At 45.9% G+C, this 20,095-nt stretch overlaps 1 protein-coding gene across 1 annotated transcript in view; it reads right to left on the bottom strand.

Moving 5' to 3' along the window:
* Nucleotides 1–9,390: 9,390 nt before the first annotated feature.
* The window catches only part of LOC128946095 (proton-coupled zinc antiporter SLC30A5-like), a 63,180-nt gene continuing 52,475 nt past the window's right edge, over nt 9,391–20,095 (bottom strand). Inside the window, exons 15-16 of the mRNA XM_054290000.1 lie at nt 18,836–18,964; nt 9,391–10,033 (exon numbers count right to left, since the gene is read on the bottom strand). Of these exons, the coding sequence (XP_054145975.1) occupies nt 9,863–10,033; nt 18,836–18,964 (300 nt within the window). The 3' untranslated portion in view covers nt 9,391–9,862. The remainder of the gene's footprint in view (nt 10,034–18,835; nt 18,965–20,095) is intronic.

Here is a 20,095-nt window from a genome sequence, read left to right as displayed (position 1 = left end):
TTCCACGTCCCCACGGGCCAAGCAATTATTGAAAGAGTTCACGGTCTTCTTAAATGTCAGGTTTAAAAACAAAAAGGGGGAATGCAACAGGAGTCACCTCAAGTAAGATTAGATAAAGCTGTTTATGTGTTAAACATTTTGCGTCCCCTACCTGACTCACAGTTATCTCCAATCTTTTACCATTTTTCTTCTTTGAATTCTAAGCAACCAGATTTCCATAGAAATGTCAAGGTATGGGTCAAAGATTTAATTACTGGTATGTGGTCTGGTCCAGTGGAACTAATAACCTGGAGGAGGGGTTATGCCTGTGTTTTGACAAATAATGGTGCTCGATGGGTTCCTGCTCTCTGCGTTAAACCTTACCTGGAGCGCGCAGGAAGGGACAGGATGGATGGTTCCGCAGCTGAAGCAGAACGTGCGGGTGACACTGGCTAAGGCCATATATCAGTACTTATAGATGGATGAAGGACAGGAACGATTGTATTAAGAATGGGAATTTTGTTGATGGTTGTGATTGTTGTTTTGCGTTTCCCCTGTCTGCTTGGATTTTTGCAAAGGGCCCTGCAAAAATCCATAGCAGCTGTATTTACAGTTCAAAAACAAAAAGGGGGAATTGTGGGAGGGGCTAACAGCGAGCCTGTTAGCTAAAGGAGCGAGAAGAAGCTGAGAAGTAAGAAGAAGCTGATAAGGAGCTCTCTCCAAGGCTGTAACCAAGGAGACCAAGAGAAGAAAGATAAGAGAACTTTGCAGCTGGACGAAGTATTTTTAGAAAGTTAGTTGAAGTCACTGTAACTTTTCACCAATAGTGTTATGTTGACTTATTGTGGCCAATAGTTAGTGTAGAAGAAGCATAAACAATTGGAAAGTGTATAAAAGGTCAGCCATGTTCAATAATAAAGAGTTGCCATCTGAGACTGCTTGTGGTCTCTGCTTTGTGTCGTGACCACCTCGACAGCAACAATTTTTTGCAAAAGAAAGAGGAGGATATGGGAAGGAGATAGTGAAAATTTATATGACAGCAGCAAGTGCATGTATTTTTTGTAACTTTTTTTATTAAATAAATGAAAATGCTAAGGGAAGGCCTATGTACTTAGAGATATAGGTCAAAACTGAGTGCTATTCGACGTGCAGGGTGGTGTATTTACACTTTATTTACTTGAAATATGGTTGGTCTGCTGAAGATTTTAATGTAAGGTTGGGAAAGGAATAATTAATAACAAGCTTGCTGCAGTCTGGATGCCATTTCAGTTGTCAGGTGATGAAGCTAAAGAAAAAGCAAGTATTTTTTTCTGCCTTCTTCCTCCTGTTAATTTTATTCTGTATTTTCTAACTCAGATGAGGCAGAAGTTCTAGACTGACTGGTAAAGGTGATTAACTCACTTGATAGCTGGCTAGCAGTTTCTTCCTTCTTTATTTGATCAAGGTGGATGTTCTAGTCCAGGCTAAACTTGTGAGACTCCTTAGAGTGATGATCTTGTGGTCTATGCTGTAAATCAGATATGGATTTTATTTTTTTTTTTTTTTTTGTTTCCAAAGATTACTTGTGTTGTGTTGAGCAGATTGCTTCTATTGAGAGTGTAGTGACCTCTGAATACTTATTTATTCAAACTTACATTTGAATTCTTCAGGTTCTTTCAGATTCAACTCGAGTTGTGGGCACATGACTCTTCAAAATTGGTTTTTAAGAGTCTCTGACCAACCACCTAAGAGACTAAGGAAGTAGTGGTTACCTCTGGAAATCTTGATCTTAATTTGTTGCATTCCTTAAACCCTGTGCTCTCCAGTAGTAAAATAGGCATAATATAGGATTTCAGAGGAATATTGGCAATTAAGGCCATGATGCTGGATTCTACTTCTTTGTGTGTTGAAATATAAAAGGGAGGGAGGGAACCCAACCCTTCGGAGTGTGATTCTGGTTAGTGAAAGTAGCAGATATGGTCCATTCTTTGCAAAGCACCTGGAGATCTGGCAATGAAGAAAACTGTCACTTTTTCTCTGTATCACTTTGGTCATTTTGACTGATTATCAGTTCTCAGATAGGTTGCTGACTATGGTATGTATGAAAGAGGAGACTATTTGTATATAATATCCACATAATTTAGTTGGTAATGCAATAAAGTCTAGGAAGGAAGTAGCCTTAAACAGTGTCTCATCTTACTGGCATCTATTTTGATGCATTCTATGATGAACAATATAAGGAAATAAAAGATAGTTTGTCTTTCCTAGGATAATTAGAAACTCCTATCTCACATCCTATTTTTTTCCTTGCTTTTCTACATTTGGGTGGCTTTGGCTATAGGATATATAATTTTGAGTGCTAATGTGCTCTGAAATCCATTCTTTTATTATATCCAGTAAAAAAATTTGACAAGTGTAAAAATGTTAGCAAATGGCTTATAGAAAATTGAGACTAGCCAGACAGCTCTTAGTCTAGTTAGTTATCTCTCAACTGTTGAAATGTTGCTATCCTCTCATACAGTTGTAAAAAACAGAACTTGCAACAGTGCAAGAAAGGGCTTCAGTTCTTGGCCAGTGTGACATCCCACCCTTAAGGGGAAGGGAGCACCCAGGATTCATAGATTCTTGTGGTCAAAAGGAATGACAAAAGTCAGATGGTCTGCAAAAGATCATGAAGTTTTATTAGTAAATTACATACTTTGGCATGGAAATTGGTGTGTTAGTCCCTGATCTCTCAGTATAAGCACATGGCAGTGGGGTTTGGATAAAGGGGTAGGGTGACAGGGAAAAGGAGGGGAGGGGAGAGTGAAAGAGAGATCACCAGTCCTGGCTCCAGTGTTGATCCAGCTGATGGGGTGTCCAAGGTCCTGGAGCACACGTGTGCCTGGGCTTGGTGGAGGTATCTTTTATAGATAAGTTTTCCCCCCACTGGAGATAAATTTTTTGCTTTTTATGCTAATTAGTTCTCATGTGCATTAGTTCTCTGTTCTTCCAGATCTTTCTGGAAATGGGTTGGAGGCTTCAGGGTTCTTGGGTGGTGTTGATCCCCCCTGCAGTCCATGTCCACTTCTCGACCTCGTTCCTGCACCTGTGCTGTGCTGTGTTGTGCTGATCTCCAGGAACCAGAAAAAGAATGTTTGTCCCAGAAAATTGCTGGTCTACCTTGGTATAGCCCCTTCTCCAGCCACATCCTGTTCTTTTTCACAGTGTGTTATTACCAACAATCCTTGGTTGGCTCCACAGCCATCCAGCTATCACTGTTTGGGACACACATTAGCCCTTTATCTTCTGGGATTCTACAGCCAGGAGTGCATTTTGAAAGTTAAATTAATGTAATTTGACGTCAGTGTGGACCAATTCCTTTTGGTTTATGGAATTTTTATCTTTGGTGGGAGGAGTAGGGAGACAGCATGCTGCCTTTCAGGTCATATAGGTGTTAAGTTTCTTTGCCTATGATCAAGAATAGGGTATAAAACAGCACTGTCCAATAGTACAGTGACCTAAAGAGAGTAGGACTTCATCAGACCTTCAGGAAGCAAGTGTAATGTAAAGCCATTATTGACATATTTTGTCTCAAGGATTATTGGAATCATGTATTCATCCTTCAAAAGCTACCCTTGTAAGCTATTAGTTTTCTGGGCCTCATTCTGTTGGAGCTGTTGCCAAGATTCAGACCTGTGTGACCATGGAATAAAGCTCTGGATATTAACCCTCCACCAGAATCCATCTCCTTTGTCTTCGCCATCGCCTGAAGCCTTCCTCCTGAGGTAAACAGAGTTCCTACCAAGCCTGGACTTGTTCAGCTGCCCAGCTGCAACCACCAGCAAGCTAAAGGTGTCTCTGGGGTGATACACCACAGCTGCCGCCTTTGGCCCAGCAGCAAGGGTCAGACTGGCCCAGGCACAATCTACCTGGTAATATTGGGATTCATATTCCAATACCACATAAAATTTATCAAGTTTAGTTAAAATGCACACAATGTATAAAATAAACACCACATCTCCTGACTCACTGACTCGCTACATTTTTTTCAAACTGTAGAACAATTGCCTTTAAATATTCATCTTCTGCCCAGTTAATTCTGCTTCCAATTATGATGTTCTATAAATGAGAAAGATTTACAGGTTAAAACAAGCCCTTGTAAAGGACAATTCCTAGTAAAATATCTTAAAGAAAGTCTGCTTTATAATTTTAATTTGAAAGCCCTTGAAATTCACAAGTGTTTGAAGTAGGCAGGATGGAGGGAAAAAGGAAAAAGGGAAGTATTGCTTTAGGTCCTATTGTTGATACATAGGCAAGAAAAACCCAAATCCATGCTTTTTTATTTTCTAGAGGGCCTTGTCTACTACCTCTATGTTAAATACAGAAACCTAGAGAACGTTTTTAACAATATGAAATAAAGTTTGCCTCAACAAAAATAACAGTTAACATTCTCACCCTGCCGTTCTGGATTGAAAAGGGGAATTTAAATTTAACCAAAGAGAATTTGCTCTACTTAGGGCTGAGAAAATTTCAGGAGTTCAAAGCCAAGAGATAGTTTTAGACTCTTATCTAAATGCCAGTACAATGTTAAATTTCTCGTTCTGAATTTGAGATGTAAGACTGTCTCTAAACTCTGCAAAAAAATAATGCAAAGATGCTTGTGACCATTTCATTCTCTTAGCCTTTAAAGCAGAAGTTTTTCTTCTATACACAGTTCTTCCATTGTTAAACTTAAAGGTTTTAACAACACAAAATTGTTTTCTAAGTTATATTTGCCATACAGTATAATATCTTGAGTGTAATCAAAAATTGTAAACTTGGTTCTAAAAGCCACACAACATTACCTGGAACACATGTTGAATTATTGTAGTAATCCATCTTTGTTTTTCTAATTTATAAAGCATCTTCTCTGTTTCACATACATCCGCATATGCTTGTTTCTCCTTTTGCCTTTTCTTCATGGTATGAATTTGCTGTAGTTTCTCTCCTCCATATTTTGTCTGTACTGTTACATTATTAGGAAAATTAAGCATTAAATAGTTATGTGTACAGTAGAACTGAAGATACTCTTTTCCTCGCAGCCACCTAAAGCACTTCCAGTGCATAATCCTTATTTCACACTCCACTCCTTCCCTCATATATTCCTCAATATATTTCTTTTATGAAAGAAGCAACACACGCTGTGGCTGCTTGGTTATCAAACTATATCAGTTGGTTCCCTGGCCAACTGTAAAACAGAACGTACATTGTGTGCTGCCTGCATTTCCCTCACACAGGGAGTAATTTGCATCTCTTTCCTATACCCTGTTTTTGAGTGCCACAACTTTTATAGGTCTTTTTTATACCTTTTAAAGACCCTTACTCCTTTTTCAGATTTCACTGAAACCAAATTCCAAAGTCATACAAGGAGAATATGAACATGACCAGCGAATATTACTATTTTTATAGGAAACCAGGTTAAAAACTAGACTGATTAAAAGTGTTTAGGGGCAGTTCATGTGTTGAAAAAATGCCGGCAGAGCATTCCTTCATCTGCAGAGATATCAGTATGTTCATTTTTCCCATGTGAACAGTTATTTCACTGTGTTCGTTCATTACTGTCTACATATACACAACTCCCTGCACGTGAATCAAACAATAGCTGTTAGAATTGGTGGCAAACCTGGTCACGAAAGAGAGAACATTCAAAGAACACATTTACCATATGAAGTTCTGAATATTGATGTCACGTCTAAATTTGACCCACTCTAACAAGACTACTGAAAACCAATATATGTATACTTCTTTCTAAGCAAATTCCCTCTCTATTCTGCAAATACCTCATAAATGTGCCATAGGACAAAAAAGTATCTTTTAGGTGCTGTAAGGCTGATTTAAATGACTAAACAATGTGTAACTTTCTGAGGAGCTTACCTGAAATAATAAAATGCTGCCACGTTGTTTTTGAGTATTGTCTTGCATCTCTCATTATAATGTGTCAGTCTCACAAGTAGGGAACACAACAGCTCATCTCTTTCTACTCTTTTAACAAGTTTTATAACTGTGTTGAGTTTTGCTGCTTCCCATGTAAATTAATATTACTACAAGAGTAACTTTAAAATATGAACTATATGAACTCTACATTAAAATACAAACCAAAGTCAATACAGGTAACACACTTACAGAGTCTTTCCGTTTTAATGTCAATCAGCTGCTGTTCCTTCTGATGTACTTGCTGAAAGAAAACAAAAAGTATTTTCCAGACTCTTGTCTTCAAAAATACTGAAAGATGCTAATTCAATCCCCAAAAACAGCTAAGGATAACTCTAAGCCAGACTTACTTACATGATCACTTGAAGTAATCCTTAATTTTGACAGCAGTAGGAACTGCACACACGTTACCACATATTTAGCTTTGAATGACTTGTGCAGTCATGCTGCTTTCCAAGTGCACTCCTTCCCACGCTGAGGTTGATTTACCTGCACTACAGTAACAGAAGCTTAAACTGCCACTCACCTGCTGATAGTCAATTATTGTCCAGCTGAGCAATAGTATGCGTTGCATTGTTTCCAGGATCAGACTAAGGAAGGAAACAGTTACATACCTTAAGACCACTAATATAAGTCAATATCATAAATGTTTAAATCAACTTTATTTAGTTTAAATAAAGAATTTCTGATTTCTAATAGCAAATTAGTAATACGTGTCACTTTGTTTTGCACTTACACTTACAACATCCCTTCTTTTTACAGTTAATATACTCAGTGTCACTGTAGAGGCCAAAGAGTTCTGTTACTTCCCTCTCAGTTCCTCTAAGATTTCATTTAAATCTGCCCAACATTTTACATCACAGAGTTTGGATGGCATCAAGAAAGCCTAGCCATCTGGAAATGGCTATGAATTAAAGAAGGGCCGTAGATGCGAAGCTGAGGGGCTTCGCGGCTGCTTCTCTTCACAGTAGAGGGCTCAAGCGGCTGCTTCTCTTCGCACTAGAGGGCTGAAGGAGGGCAGAGTGAGGGAACCAACGGGCTGTCCCAGAGAAAGAAAGAGAAACACCCACCGCGCTCCCCGCCAAGCAAAGACTGGACTGCCCCCGGGCTGTACCCCGCACTGCCCGCCAGGCTGAAGGGAAGGAGCGAGCAGGACACGAAGGGCGGCGCAGGTGCCTCCCCAGGAGCCACGGCAACAGCCCGCTCCCGCTCCGCTCCCCCGCCCGTGCCGAGCCGAGCCGAGCCGGCCCCACCGCGCACGTACCGAGGTGAGCCCGCCGGGCAGGAGAGCGCAGCGGCACGGGCCGCGCTGCCGGCACCGCTCGGTTCAAGCGCCCAGACGCCGCCTCTGGTTGGCCGCCCATGGCCTACCGCGCCTCCGCAACTCGCGCCCTGCTCACGACCCCATGGCTTCTGCACCAGGGAATAAAGCCTTACTGGAAAACACGAACATTTTCCTCTTTATATACACATGACTGCTCGTTCGGAGTTCCTTTTAAACCTGTTTAATCTTTCAAAGTGTTTTGTTGCAACTCTCTGCATGCGACCAGGTGACTCGATTGAACGTCCCCATGCCTTCCCAGTACTAAGATATTAACAAACTGGCCTCCACCTGCGGTTTGAAAACCTGCCCACACAGCACAATTCCAATAGATCTTATGGGGAATCCTGAACCCTTCTTTCGTGGATTATTACCAGACGAAACAAATTTAAAATGGACGTTTAAAGAGAGACAATGCTTGTTGCCATCATCTTCCTGCCAGGAGAGCCAGGAAGAACACTGTGCATGTGTGCTGGGTAACTTACTAAAACCTGCCAAATGCAAGCCAACATGCAGGTCTGCACTTGCCTGTGAAGTATACAGGTATGGGCTCATCTTCACTGCCACAATCACAGGGGCAGCCACCTTGATTTGTTTTGGGTTCTGCCGCTACAGAAGTAGGAAATGGCCATTTGCTCAGAGGAAGCTGTGACAAGCACAAAAGCTTTACAATTATGCTAAGATAATGCTTTAAAAGACATACACTCCTTTTCATCATCTTCATTTCATGTCACAATGGGGTTTACTGAAATATTATCAAGTCTAGTACAACCATCTCAAAACAGGAGTGGCATATGTAAACATTAAGTGAAGCTTTGAGATTGGTTTCTAAAGCAAAACATCACCGTAGTTCTAGACTGAGCATAACTGTAGCTCATCAAGTGATAAGCCTTCTGGAGGAGACAAGGTAAGAAAAACACTGTTAAAAGGGTGGAAAACAGGATCCAGCTTTGAGGCGGTGGCTGGCTCTCCAGCGCTGTCCCAAGATATGAGGGATTGCAATTTATGCACTTTATATTCATCACTGTGCACAAGTGCAATGCAACTTCTATAAGTTTTCTGACCATGGTTTTCCAAGTCAGTCTTGTACTGCAGACAGTGTTTTAACATAGGTCAGGAGGGACTCCTTTAAGAGTAACAAAACAAACCACAGAAGTTGTATAACAATCTGATAACAAGACAAGCAGAATGGCTCAAGGACATCCCTAACTGCATTCCTGGTAAATCTCTCCCAGTTAAATCATTCCTTTATCACTCTGTTCTGTCCTTCAATTTCACTAACATCAAGTCTATTCTTATTATGGTATTCAAGAATGACTGAACACCAGAAACAAGAAAACAGTACAACAAAACAATACTGCCATGATACATGGGATGGTGAAAGATGTATTTGTTCTTGTTAACCACTGAATTAATTTCTTAAATTTCAGGGAAATATTAATGTGCTACAGACAAGAAGAGGGGGGCACAAGAAGCCTGTGAACAGATGTAAGCACGACTACCTCTGAAGATGTATTTTATTATCGCATTGACAGGTTTTCATTAAACATATGGATTTGTTTTCTTTGCAGTATTAAGTCCTCAACATCCATAATTCTTTCTTAAAGGCACTCTCTTTCACTTTCCAGTCAAGAAGTCTCAATTTACTGTTCATTTCAGCAACTTGTCAAGTTCAAGACTACTTTCATAGTTTAGCATTCTAAACCTGAACTTCTTCCCTAGGTAATACATGGAGGTACGGTTGGCTACAGTACATCTGCAGCTGTAATGGTATTATTAAAAAAATGAGTCAAGTACAGGATAACATATCTTGAAAAGATGAAGTTTAGCAGAGTGCTAGGATGCTCACTGATTTATTACTTCTAGACTTCAAATATTTCATTTGCAGTTATTCATATAAAAAGTACAAGAAGTTTTATTTTAAGTGGTTTGAGTTATGATTCTGAGTCTTCCCAGGAAAAAGTGTTTTCATTTTTCTTCCCTTCCCTATTTCTCGTTGCTAAATCTGTGTATTTTTTCTAAAAAAAATAGTTCAATACAAATGTAAAATGGTAACATATATTTGCTCTGGTGCATTAAGTATAGAAATCATATTTGTATGCTGAGGCATAATATAAAAACTGTATATTTCTATTATCTAACAAAATATGCAAAACACAGGACTTGATGTTTTTTAATCCCCATAATAAAGTGGTTTTTTCATTCCAAGAGTCTTCAAGCAATCTTTGAAAGAAAGAAAAGTAGTGCGCTGTTGATTGTTTGCATTCCAATATAAACTACTTCTATTTCCCACTACTAACAAGAAATTAAAATACCGATGTTCCACACTTTGGAGAAAGTATGGAATACATCTGTGCTCATCTGCAAGTTTCAAGACTTCTGTTTAATAAACACCAAGTATAGTATATAAGATTTCAACTATTTTCACATTTACAGCAAGTATTCAAGTCCTTCTTGTTTCCTTTATAAAAGCATCTCAATCCAATTAACAAAGATAGTACACTTACAAAAATTCAAATATATAGTACATTTGTTTCTGTACATGTATGTGCAAGATCTTTCCGCAAAAATACAAATATGGATTCAATTAGCTTGACCATTTACATCTCCTTTGGCAAATACAAATTTGTATCACATGATGTAAGTACCATCTTTGTAGTATTTAATGGATTCTAGCTGCTGCGTCATTGCAAGGACATCCTGAAATCCTGCACTGAGTCCAGACATGTGTTGAAAATAAGCTTCTTTCTCCACTTGGACAGTTAAGTTGTTTACACCAGCATCTTTCAGAATTGCTGTGACCTGAACAGAATGGTACAGTTAACATTAGTATTGCACTTCACATGTATCTCACAGTAACTTGCGGTATACTGGCTCTGCAATGCAGAAAATAAACCCCCATGTATCATTGTGAAGAATTCAATTCTTTGGAAAGCAAAGACTAGCTTTAGAGGGTATGGCTTTGCAACTTCTGCACACTTTTTCCTTAAAAATATATATATTTCCTATGCACAACACTGAGAAGACTGTTGCTTTCTGATACAAGGTAGGCGACTTGGTTCAGACGAACAGTACGGCAGCTCTCTTACTAGGGCTACTCGGGCTAATGACACACGCAGACATCAATGTGATGGACGGTCAAAAGGCGTTTATTATCTCGTCTCTTGGGTTTTTATAGTCTAAGGGGTCTCTACGTCAGCATGGGTCTGTCTTTACCTTCTATGGTTAGTAAGAGGTGGACTGTTACTGGGTAGGGGATGGAAAGTTACTGGAATTTGGTTAGGCGGGTTACATTCCTATGTTAGTTTCTTATCTATGGGAGGCAGATGGTCTTATCTAAGGGGATCTGAGGGTCCTGGCTTTCCGTGACATCGCGAGATCTTCCGCAGCGCCTTTCCCTGTCTACCACATCTCCCCCCCCCTTTTCACAAATGAATGAGGTAGTCATGCACATAGGTACTTAAGTGAGGTATAAGGTTGTAGCTTGACAAGGGAAAAGGGTCTTGGGAGTCCTGAGTTAGCTTTTGTCAGACAAGTTCGGAGGATCTTGTGACTGACGTTGTTCCCTGGTTGAATTCCCTGGTTGAATTCACAGCAATTGTCGTCGGCCTAGGTACAGGATGTTGGTCCGTTCCAGGCGGGTCTGAACGAACGAGACCAGCTTGTTCAGCAGGCATGGTCCGAAGGTGACTGTTAGAAACAGCATGGCCAATGGACCTATCAGGACAGAAATCAGAGTGGTTAGCCAAGGTGATTGATTGAACCAGGACTCGTACCAGCCCTGTTGGGCCTCCCTGTCTTTCTGTCTCTGAGCCAGTCGGTTCCGGAGTTCTGCCATGGAGTCCCTCACGACTCCCGTGTGGTCTGCGTAGAAACAGCACTCCTCTTTCAAGGCGGCGCACAGGCCCCCTTGCTGCATGAACAGGAGGTCTAGGCCTCGCCTGTTCTGCAAGACCACTTCCGAGAGTGAGGAGACCGACTTCTCTAGAAAGGAGATGGATTTCTCGATCCTTTGCAGGTCCTCGTCAATTGTTGCCTGCAGCTGTGACAGTCCTTGGTGCTGGGTCGCTAGGGCTGAGACACCCGTGGCCGTTCCGGCTGCTCCCAGACCCAGCAGCATTGCGATAGTTATGCCTGTCAATATTTCTCTTTTGTGGATCCGGCCGGGTCCCTCAAGAAGATGGTACATTTCTTCGTCTGAGTGGTACAGGATCCTAGGAACAATCAGAACTTGGACACAGAAGTCGTTAGAGTCATTGAATTTGGGAAGGAACACACAAGGACTCACTCCGGATCGCTGGCAAACCCACATCCCAGATGCGGCTGGGACTGCCCATTTATTGTTTTTCCTGTTAGGCTTGACGATTTTGGTGCAGACGTTGCCTTTCCGCCTAGCTAGGGTTGCATTGCCAAAGCATCTGCCTCGGCCTGTGACTTGACTCAGGGTGATTCCCTTGCGAGGGGTGTCCCATCTGCACTGGTGAGGGGCGTCGGCTGAGGAATAACTGAAGGGAGTGTTTAAGGCGACTCCTTCGAAAAAGGGGGGTTTGACATCGTAACAAAGCCAGCAGGATTCGGTTAGGTTAGGGTTGGATTCGTTCAGGGATACAAAGGTTGCTTCTAACATGCGAAGGATTGGGTCTGCGTCTGACTCGGTTAAGCGGCTCATCTGAAAGGTCTCCGCTTGACCGGTCGGGACTTTGCTGACCCCTGTGGGTAAGGTTTTGGGGTAGGTTACGTTTCTCCCTTTCGGCACGCTTTTAATCGCTTTGTTGGGTCCGACTGCTCGGGGTGCTGACGGTTGAAGCCTGATAATTTGCACATTCGCCCTCTCTTTTGACCCTTGAAGGACCACTGTCCACGTTCTGCCTGTGGCCCAGCTAGGGTGATCTGGCTGCAAGACCGTCATGTTGTACTCAGTGCATGCCCGAAATCTAGGGATTTTATGTTGGTTTCGATGGAAGTTCCCGTGAAAGAAGAGGGGTATTTTGCAACCGATGGGTGCCCAGGTGAACTGTAGGAATTTGTCTGGCTCTTGTGGATCCCACCCAGGCCCCGATGGCCTGGCATCTGTAACTATGGTTTCGCAGCCCCAGTGCCCACAGTATCCCCACCCTGGGTGATTGCAGTAACTTTTCCCAGGGTTTGAAGCTGGGCACCAGTAGGATAGGTATGAGTGTTTGACGTGTGGGGAATAGGGGTGTACCTTTGGCCGTCCTGGAAACAGGTCGGTGATGCGGAGCACGAAGGATGGGGTGTTCGGTGTGGTGATCTGTCTGAGTGCTTTGCCCCTACTAAGGTGTCGCATGACCCACCTGAAGGGCTGATGGGGGTAGTGATCTGGGCTGGCTTGCCCCCTGGCAACAAGCCCCCCGGCTTGCCCCCTGGCAACAAGCCCCAACAGCAAAATCACACAGAAACACCCTTGGTGCTTGGGTCTCACCCGTGCGGGTCTCTCGGGTGCTGCTTGGCGGCTTGGTGGTCTGTCGCTTTCGTCTGGAACCGGGAAGTACGCATCACGAGGGCGTCCCACGAGCAGGTCCTGTAAACAGATACTCGCAATTCTCGTCAGTCTCATTCTGCTCGCCCTGAAGGTCCGGTTTAATCGACTTAAGTGGACACCACCTGATTTTGCCGTCCTTTTTGACCGCTGCGTACCCTCGCCCTGTGAGCACCAGCCTCCAACCCCGTTCCCACTCGCCTAGCTCGTTTCTGATTACTACCTGCGGGCCCTCTTCTAGCGTTCGAGTGACCCAGTGTTTTTGAACGGGACTGTTTGTTTCATCTCCCCTAGGGAATTGATTCAGTGCCAGCAAGGCGGTTGCCAGCATACGTGCCTGATCTCCTGGGGGAATGGCATTGGCAAAGCCCTCTGCTTTTGCCAACACTTCTATCTTGGTTTTCAGGGTCTGGTTTGCTCTCTCTACTATGGCCTGTCCGGTACTGTTATGTGGGATGCCGTGCACTAGCGTGATACCCCATTTCGAGGCGAATTCCTGTACTTGTTTGGATTTGAAGTTGGAGCCGTTGTCCGTTTTGATCTGCTTGGGGATGCCTAGCCAGGCCATGGCTGTCAGCCAGTGCTGAATTGTGGCTTTGGAGTTGGTTTTGGGGTGCTGTGTAGCTACGATCGCTCCGCTATAAGTGTCTACTGTCACTGCAAGCCAAGCTCGGGGCCTTAGTATTTCGCACCAGGTGAAGTCCGACTGCCAGATTTCTGAGGGCTTGAGACCTCTCGGGTTGACTCCGTAGGACCAAAGGGGTGACTTCTGACAATGAGGGCAAGTGGCTACCACATGTTTGGCGTCCGCCGTCGAGATTCCGCATCTCTTCGCCAGTGCTTTGACTCCGATGTGGAGCGACTCGTGCAGTTGACGAGCTCTTTGCAAGGTCCAAACGCCTTTCGCTGCGGCGTCCGCTTTGTCGTTGCCGATCTGGAAGTAACCTTTGATTGGGTCGTGGCTGTTGATGTGGATGACTGACACGGTGCCCTGTCGCGAGGAGAGTGCTTCTTCCAGCATTAGGGCTGCTGCTGATGTTGACACTCCTGGTCCTGCCATGGCTAGGCTGAGCCTTGCCACGAATATGGAGTCCGTTACGATGTTGAGGTGTTTGTCTTGGAAGAGTCCGCACGCCAAAACCACTGCTGCTGCTTCCAGTTGTTGCACTGACAGTGTGGGGTCCCTCGCTTTGACGCAGTGCCATTGCTCTCCTGCCTGCCACACTGCTGCTGCGGTTGAGGTCGTGGAGGAAGCGTCTGTGAAGACCGTTGGTCCCGGCTGCGGTCTGTCCTTGACCTTCGGCGGCATGTCCATGTCGACTACGGTCAGCAGCTTAGTCCAGGGTGGCTTGGAAGAGTAGGAGATTTCTCCTCCGAAGCCGGAGAGAGCAAGGGCCAGGTACTCCGATATTACGGTTGACTCTGTGGTCGGCTGCTTGCGAAACGGAAGGTGGATGCTTGTTGGCTCTGTCCCTAGGTGTTTCAAGGCGAGTCTCCTGCCTTTCATGATGAGGTTGGCAATGCACTCGATTCCTGGGGAAAACACACGAGCGGGTCTTCCGAGGACCACCCATTGGATCGGTCGGGCCTTTTCTGCAAGTCCTTGGGCGAGTGCTCCCACTCCCCCCTTCGGTGTAAAGTGGACGTACAGATCCAGTGGCATGGCTGGATTCCACCTGGCAAGCGTGCCAGTGGCCATTTGGTTTTCGATGAAGTCGAGGGAGCTCGTTGCTTGCGGTGTCAGCTCCTTGGGTTCCCAGGGGTTCTTTCCTTTCAGGAGGTCGTACAGAGGGTCCATGATCTCGGGAGGAATCAGGACGATGTTGCGAAGCCACTGCAGCGATCCCACCAGGCGTTGCACGTCGTGGAGCGTCTCGATGTCTCGGTTGATCTTCATCTCGGGGGGTGTCACGTAAGAGCTCGTGATGCCTACTCCCAGGAAGGTCACGCAGGGTCCTCTCTTGATCTTTGCGCTCGCGATCTCGAAGCCGTTGGCTTGAAGGGTTTCCGTGACTGTGGTCACCAGGTGATCCACTTGGCTTGTCGATGGTGCTGCGACCAGGATGTCGTCCATGTACTGGATGATGGTTGCGGTGGGGTAGGAGTGTCGGACTGGCGTCAGTGCTTTGTCCACGGTGATTTGGCATATGGTGGGACTGTCGACCAGGCCTTGCGGAAGTACTCTCCATTGGAAGCGAAGGTTGGGCCGCTCGCCGTTCCGAAATGCCACAGAAAAGGCGAATCGTTCTCTGTCCTCAGGGTGCAGGGGTATTGAAAAGAAGCAGTCCTTGATGTCCAGTACTGCACACGGCTGCCCTTCGGGGATGGCTGAGTTCGCGGGAAGCAGTGTCTGGACTGGACCCATGGGTCGAATCGTCTTGTTCACTTCTCTCAGGTCGTGGACGAGACGATAGCCTTGTCCGGACCTTTTGGGGACTACGAATACCGGGGTGTTCCATGGGCTGGTAGAGGGTTCTATGTGACCCTTTTGCAGTTCTCGATCGACCAGTTCCAGCAAGGCTGCCATTCGAGGCTCTGTCAGGGGCCACTGCTCAACCCATACGGGGTCTGATGATTTCCAAGTCAATTTGATTGGCAGCGGAGGGTGTACGGCAGTGGCCCTCATGATAAATTTGTGATCCGAAATCCTAGCAAGGAGAGAACATCCCTTCCTAACAGGGGTGGAGAATTCTGCAAAATGTAGGGGTAGATTGCTACTGTCTGTTCTGCTCCCTTTTTCGTGTGAAGTGTTATAGCCACCAGCTGGGTGCTTTTCCATGCCCGGGACTGCCCCCCCACTCCGTTCACTGGGGGGACTTCTTTGAATTGCCAATGTCCGGGCCAATGCGTTTGGGGAATAATCGTGCAGTCTGATCCCGTGTCCGCCCAAAACTGAAGCCCTATGACGTGAGGATCTTGGCTGCTGTAAAGGCGGCATGTCCCCCACACCATCAAGGGCTCCTTCCCTATTTTCATGACCAAGGCCACCCAGGGATCCCGCTCTGGGGCGTCCCCTGCTGGCCCTGTGACTCCGGCACGGCTTGTGGCGGTGGGGGGGGTGGGGGGTGCGAAGGTATTGAGGGTGCTGCACAGCTCTGCCATTGTATTGCCGGGGGGGATGCAAAGGTGACTGGTCCCTGTGGGGGCATAGGGTATGAGAGTCCCCTGCCCCACTGGGGGTTGCTGTAGCTGGGCCGCTGCATATTCCAAGTGGGAGGGGGCTGAACACGGCCCGGCCACCCCCTCCCTCTCCCGTTTCCCTGGGGCCTGGATCTGCATTCCTTAGCTAAGTGCCCCTTCCTTCCACACCCCCAGCACGGTCCCCTGCCTCCCGCTTGGCGTGGTGGAGCAGCTGCTGATAGGCGGCTTGGCTGGGGGCAGTTTGCTGCCAAGTGGCCTGCCTGGCCGCACTTAAGGCATGCCATCACGCTGGTTATTGCAGTTTGAACTGCTGCTTAGATGGGAGCTAGGTGTTCCTCCTTTGCAACGTGTCTGATCATGGCAGCTATATTGGACCCCTGTGGCAGTGATCTTAAAATGTCCTTAGTGGCTGAGTTGCATTGCTGGCGTAAACACTCTGCCAGCACGGGACCCTTTGCCTCTGAGGGTAACGCCGAGGAATCTAATGCAGCCTGGAGCTTATCCACGAATTGAGTGAAGCTCTCACTCTCACCCTGTTTTATGGAAGACCATGGAGAGGGTTTGGCTACCACTTTAGAAGCGTCACGGATGGCTTCTCGGGCAGCTCGGGTCGTTGTCATGACCTCATGGGCTCGCAGGCCCTCAGCCTGTTGCTGGGGGGTGATCATAGTGGGGTCTGTGCCCATAAGCCTCTGTATGCTGGAGCCATGCAGTGGATGGTCTGCCCCTGTTACCAAGGCTAGCTGTTTCATGCAATTATCCTCTCATTCTTGTTTGAAAACGATCATCCCTGCACCATCGAATATCATTCTACATGTCTGCTTAATATCGAAGGGAAGCATGTCGTCCCCACCAAAAAGGCCGTCTATAAGTGTGCAAACCATGGCAGAATTAATTCCCTTATCCGCAATCGCTTTAACAATTGCCTGCACATCTTTCGGATTGACTGGTGAATAAGTCCTTTGGTTTCCGCCTGCCCCCCCCACACGGACCGGGAACACTAAAGTGGCAGACGGAGCCCATTCCGCGCAAGCCATTTTTATTTTCCGCCAATTTGTGAGCGGGGTTTGGTTTTTCTCTGGTAACCCCTTCACCCAAGCGGGAGCACTGTGGCTAGTGACCTTACATGCCGCTTCTCTCTCTCTGTTAAAGCCGTAATCCAGATCGGAATCCTCCGATCCTATCTCGGGCTCGGAGCTCGAGCCCGAGTCCGAGCCGGAAGTTGAATAAAGAGACGCTTCCGGGCTGCTCTGCCTTTTCCCCGGACTCCGACCCCGCCCCCTCCTGCGGGGGTCGGGCCGTTCCCTCTCCCTGGGGTCCCCCCGCCTCCTGCTGGGGGAGGTCCTTGCCCTATAAGGACCTAATTTGAACTGAGGGCTCTGGTTGATCTTACGCGTCTCCGCGGGGGCCGCCCCGTCTCCCCGCTCGCCCGCGCATGCGTTGTTAAGCGGGCTGACCGCGCTTCCGCCCCCCGCCTCCTCCTTTCTGCCCGGACCACGCGGTTCGGCGCCATTTTCAAACGCATAAGGTGGGGGGGGCGCTTTTATCGGTCCCTACGGGGTCCGCCAATTCGGCCGCGTTCCGCGCCTCCTCCGCGAGCCCCCGCCAGAACGTCCGCGGGTGTTCCCCCCCCTCCGATGGTGAATCCGCTCGCTGAGGGGGGTTTGGCGTTCGCGCCTCCGCGCGCCCGCCCGGGTCAGGCCCCTCCGCGGTTTGTGTCGCCGCGCCCACCCCCAACTGCGGCACGGCTAATAAACAAGTTCGCGCGGCTATCTAGGTTTCTTGCTCTTGTCGAGCCTTTTGCAGAGCCTGGACAACCCTGCCCCACGATTTTAGGGCTTTCTCTGAGCCCGAGGACATGGTGTCTTCCGCCAGGGCCTTTGTACAATTATCTCACACGTCCGAATGTAGGACGTCCACGGGGCTTTCAATAGCCCCAAGCTTAATCAGTCTCGGCAATGCGAGAGATAAATCTCTAAGTTTACATTCTATACCCCATTGTGCATGCATCTCTGTTACGACCTTCGCAATGGCTTCCATGGTCCACGCTGGTCCGGAGGCGTCCCTCCCGCTGTGGTCAGACCTGCTGCCAGCAGCCGCTGATCTCTGGCTAGGAGAACTCCCGAACCCCAGGGGCTGCAGCAGTCCCGGGTTTCGGCACCAATTTGTTGCTTTCTGATACAAGGTAGGCGACTTGGTTCAGACGAACAGTACGGCAGCTCTCTTACTAGGGCTACTCGGGCTAATGACACACGCAGACATCAATGTGATGGACGGTCAAAAGGCGTTTATTATCTTGTCTCTTGGGTTTTTATAGTCTAAGGGGTCTCTACGTCAGCATGGGTCTGTCTTTACTTTCTATGGTTAGTAAGAGGTGGACTGTTACTGGGTAGGGGATGGAAAGTTACTGGAATTTGGTTAGGCGGGTTACATTCTTATGTTAGTTTCTTATCTATGGGAGGCAGATGGTCTTATCTAAGGGGATCTGAGGGTCCTGGCTTTCTGTGACATCGCGAGATCTTCCGCAGCGCCTTTCCCTGTCTACCACAGAAGACTCTCAGTGTTGTGCATAGGAAATATATATCTTTTTAAGGAAAAGAAAAACCCATGGCAGATACGTAGTGGTATCCAGTTTTAGACACGCGATTAGCATACAGGTATCTCTACTGTTCATTCCCTATTTTGCAGGCCTGTTTTAACACCTCCCCTTCTTTTCTCAGAGCAGATATAGTGCCACTGTCAGTCAGTGTTTTGGCAGATGTTCTAGCAAATAACTCTTTACATGACTAATTTCAAGCTAGCAGGAAAGGGGGCAGTACAGCATTAGAGACCAGCTCTGAGACAAAAAATGGAGAGCTACAAGAAAAATCCTACATGTCAGACTGAAACTTCAGTCTGTGACCAAAAGGGAGAGGCTGAGTAGGAAATTAAGGAATTAAGAGTCTCAAGACCTTGCACTGTACCTGCTGTACAATTCTCTGTTCCATCACATTTGATACCACTTGCACATGTATTGTGCCTGCCACAACAGTTGCAGAGTGACACCAAAAATGAGGATCTCTGTAGGATATAACTCCCTCTATTGTTTGAATCTGCAAAGAAATTTCATTAGCAAAAATTAAGTAATTTTAACCTTGTACATGTCTATTGGTGGATAATATTTCACAAGGAAACAAAACTGTAGCACAGCAGCTTTCCAACTAAGCTATATTCAGAAATATCTTGTATTGAAAGGTTACTTTGCTACTTCTGTAAAATTCTAGAAGGTAAAAGTCAAATCAAAACTCCAGAAGAGCAATACTAAATAGGATGAGGAAAAAAATCCCTTGATTTATGAACAGATCACAGGAACACAAATGGACAGGCTAATCAGAATACTGGTCCAGCATCTACTAGGGCACTGGTTACCTCACTGTTTAGCAGCTATATTTAGTTATCACAGCTGAACTTTATTAAGACATAACTTTTTTTCCATAATACATTAATTTTTTTGAATTGATCTTTGTTCTGGGTTGGCTGTGATGGTTTTTCAGAGCAGCTGATAGGGTGCTGTATTTTAGATTCCTGCTTAAAACCATTTTGGTAACACACCAGTGATTTGGCTACTGCTGAACTGCTCAAGCTATTTCTTTTCTATCACGCAGTTTCAAGGTTTTCTATCTTTCCCACTTTGCCCTTGCTCTGGCAGATAGGCTGGGGATGGGCAAGAAGCAGGGAGGTGACACAGCCAGGGCAGCTGTCCATGGTGTGTTACGGCACACCATGTAACACCTTGCTCAGCATTGAAAACTGGGGTAGAGGATGAAGGCAGGATTATAGCTTCCAAGGTGGCTGTTGTTTGGGGACTGATTTTTCTTTCTTTTTTCCACTGCTCTTCCTTCACCTGTTATATTGCTCCCAGGGTTTTTTTGCTTATGCTCCCATCCCACTGCTGGTGGTGGTGGTAAAGGACGGGATTGAGCAAGTGGCTGTATGGATGCCTGGCTGCTGGACAGGGTCAACCTACAGCAAACACACTGCTTTACTGTGATGTAATTTTTAAAATGCTTTTCCTATTATCTTTTAATCAACTGGTCTTTGATTGTTCTCAAGAAGTACTTTATTTCTCCCCAGTCTCTCAGAGTTACTGTCCTCCCTCATCAAAAAGGGAAACCACACTTTGCATGTCACTGTCCTTTCACTACATGAATCTCTCCCAGACAATTCCCATTTGTTCTTTTCTT

The sequence above is a fragment of the Melozone crissalis genome, unplaced genomic scaffold (genome assembly GCF_028551555.1).
Source record: "Melozone crissalis strain CALT ecotype California unplaced genomic scaffold, PUWL_Pcris_2 ptg000074l_1, whole genome shotgun sequence".
Classification (NCBI taxonomy): Eukaryota; Metazoa; Chordata; class Aves; order Passeriformes; family Passerellidae; genus Melozone; species Melozone crissalis.
The sequence above is the reverse complement of the archived record's forward strand: the minus strand, read 5'-3'. Positions and strand labels throughout refer to the sequence as shown.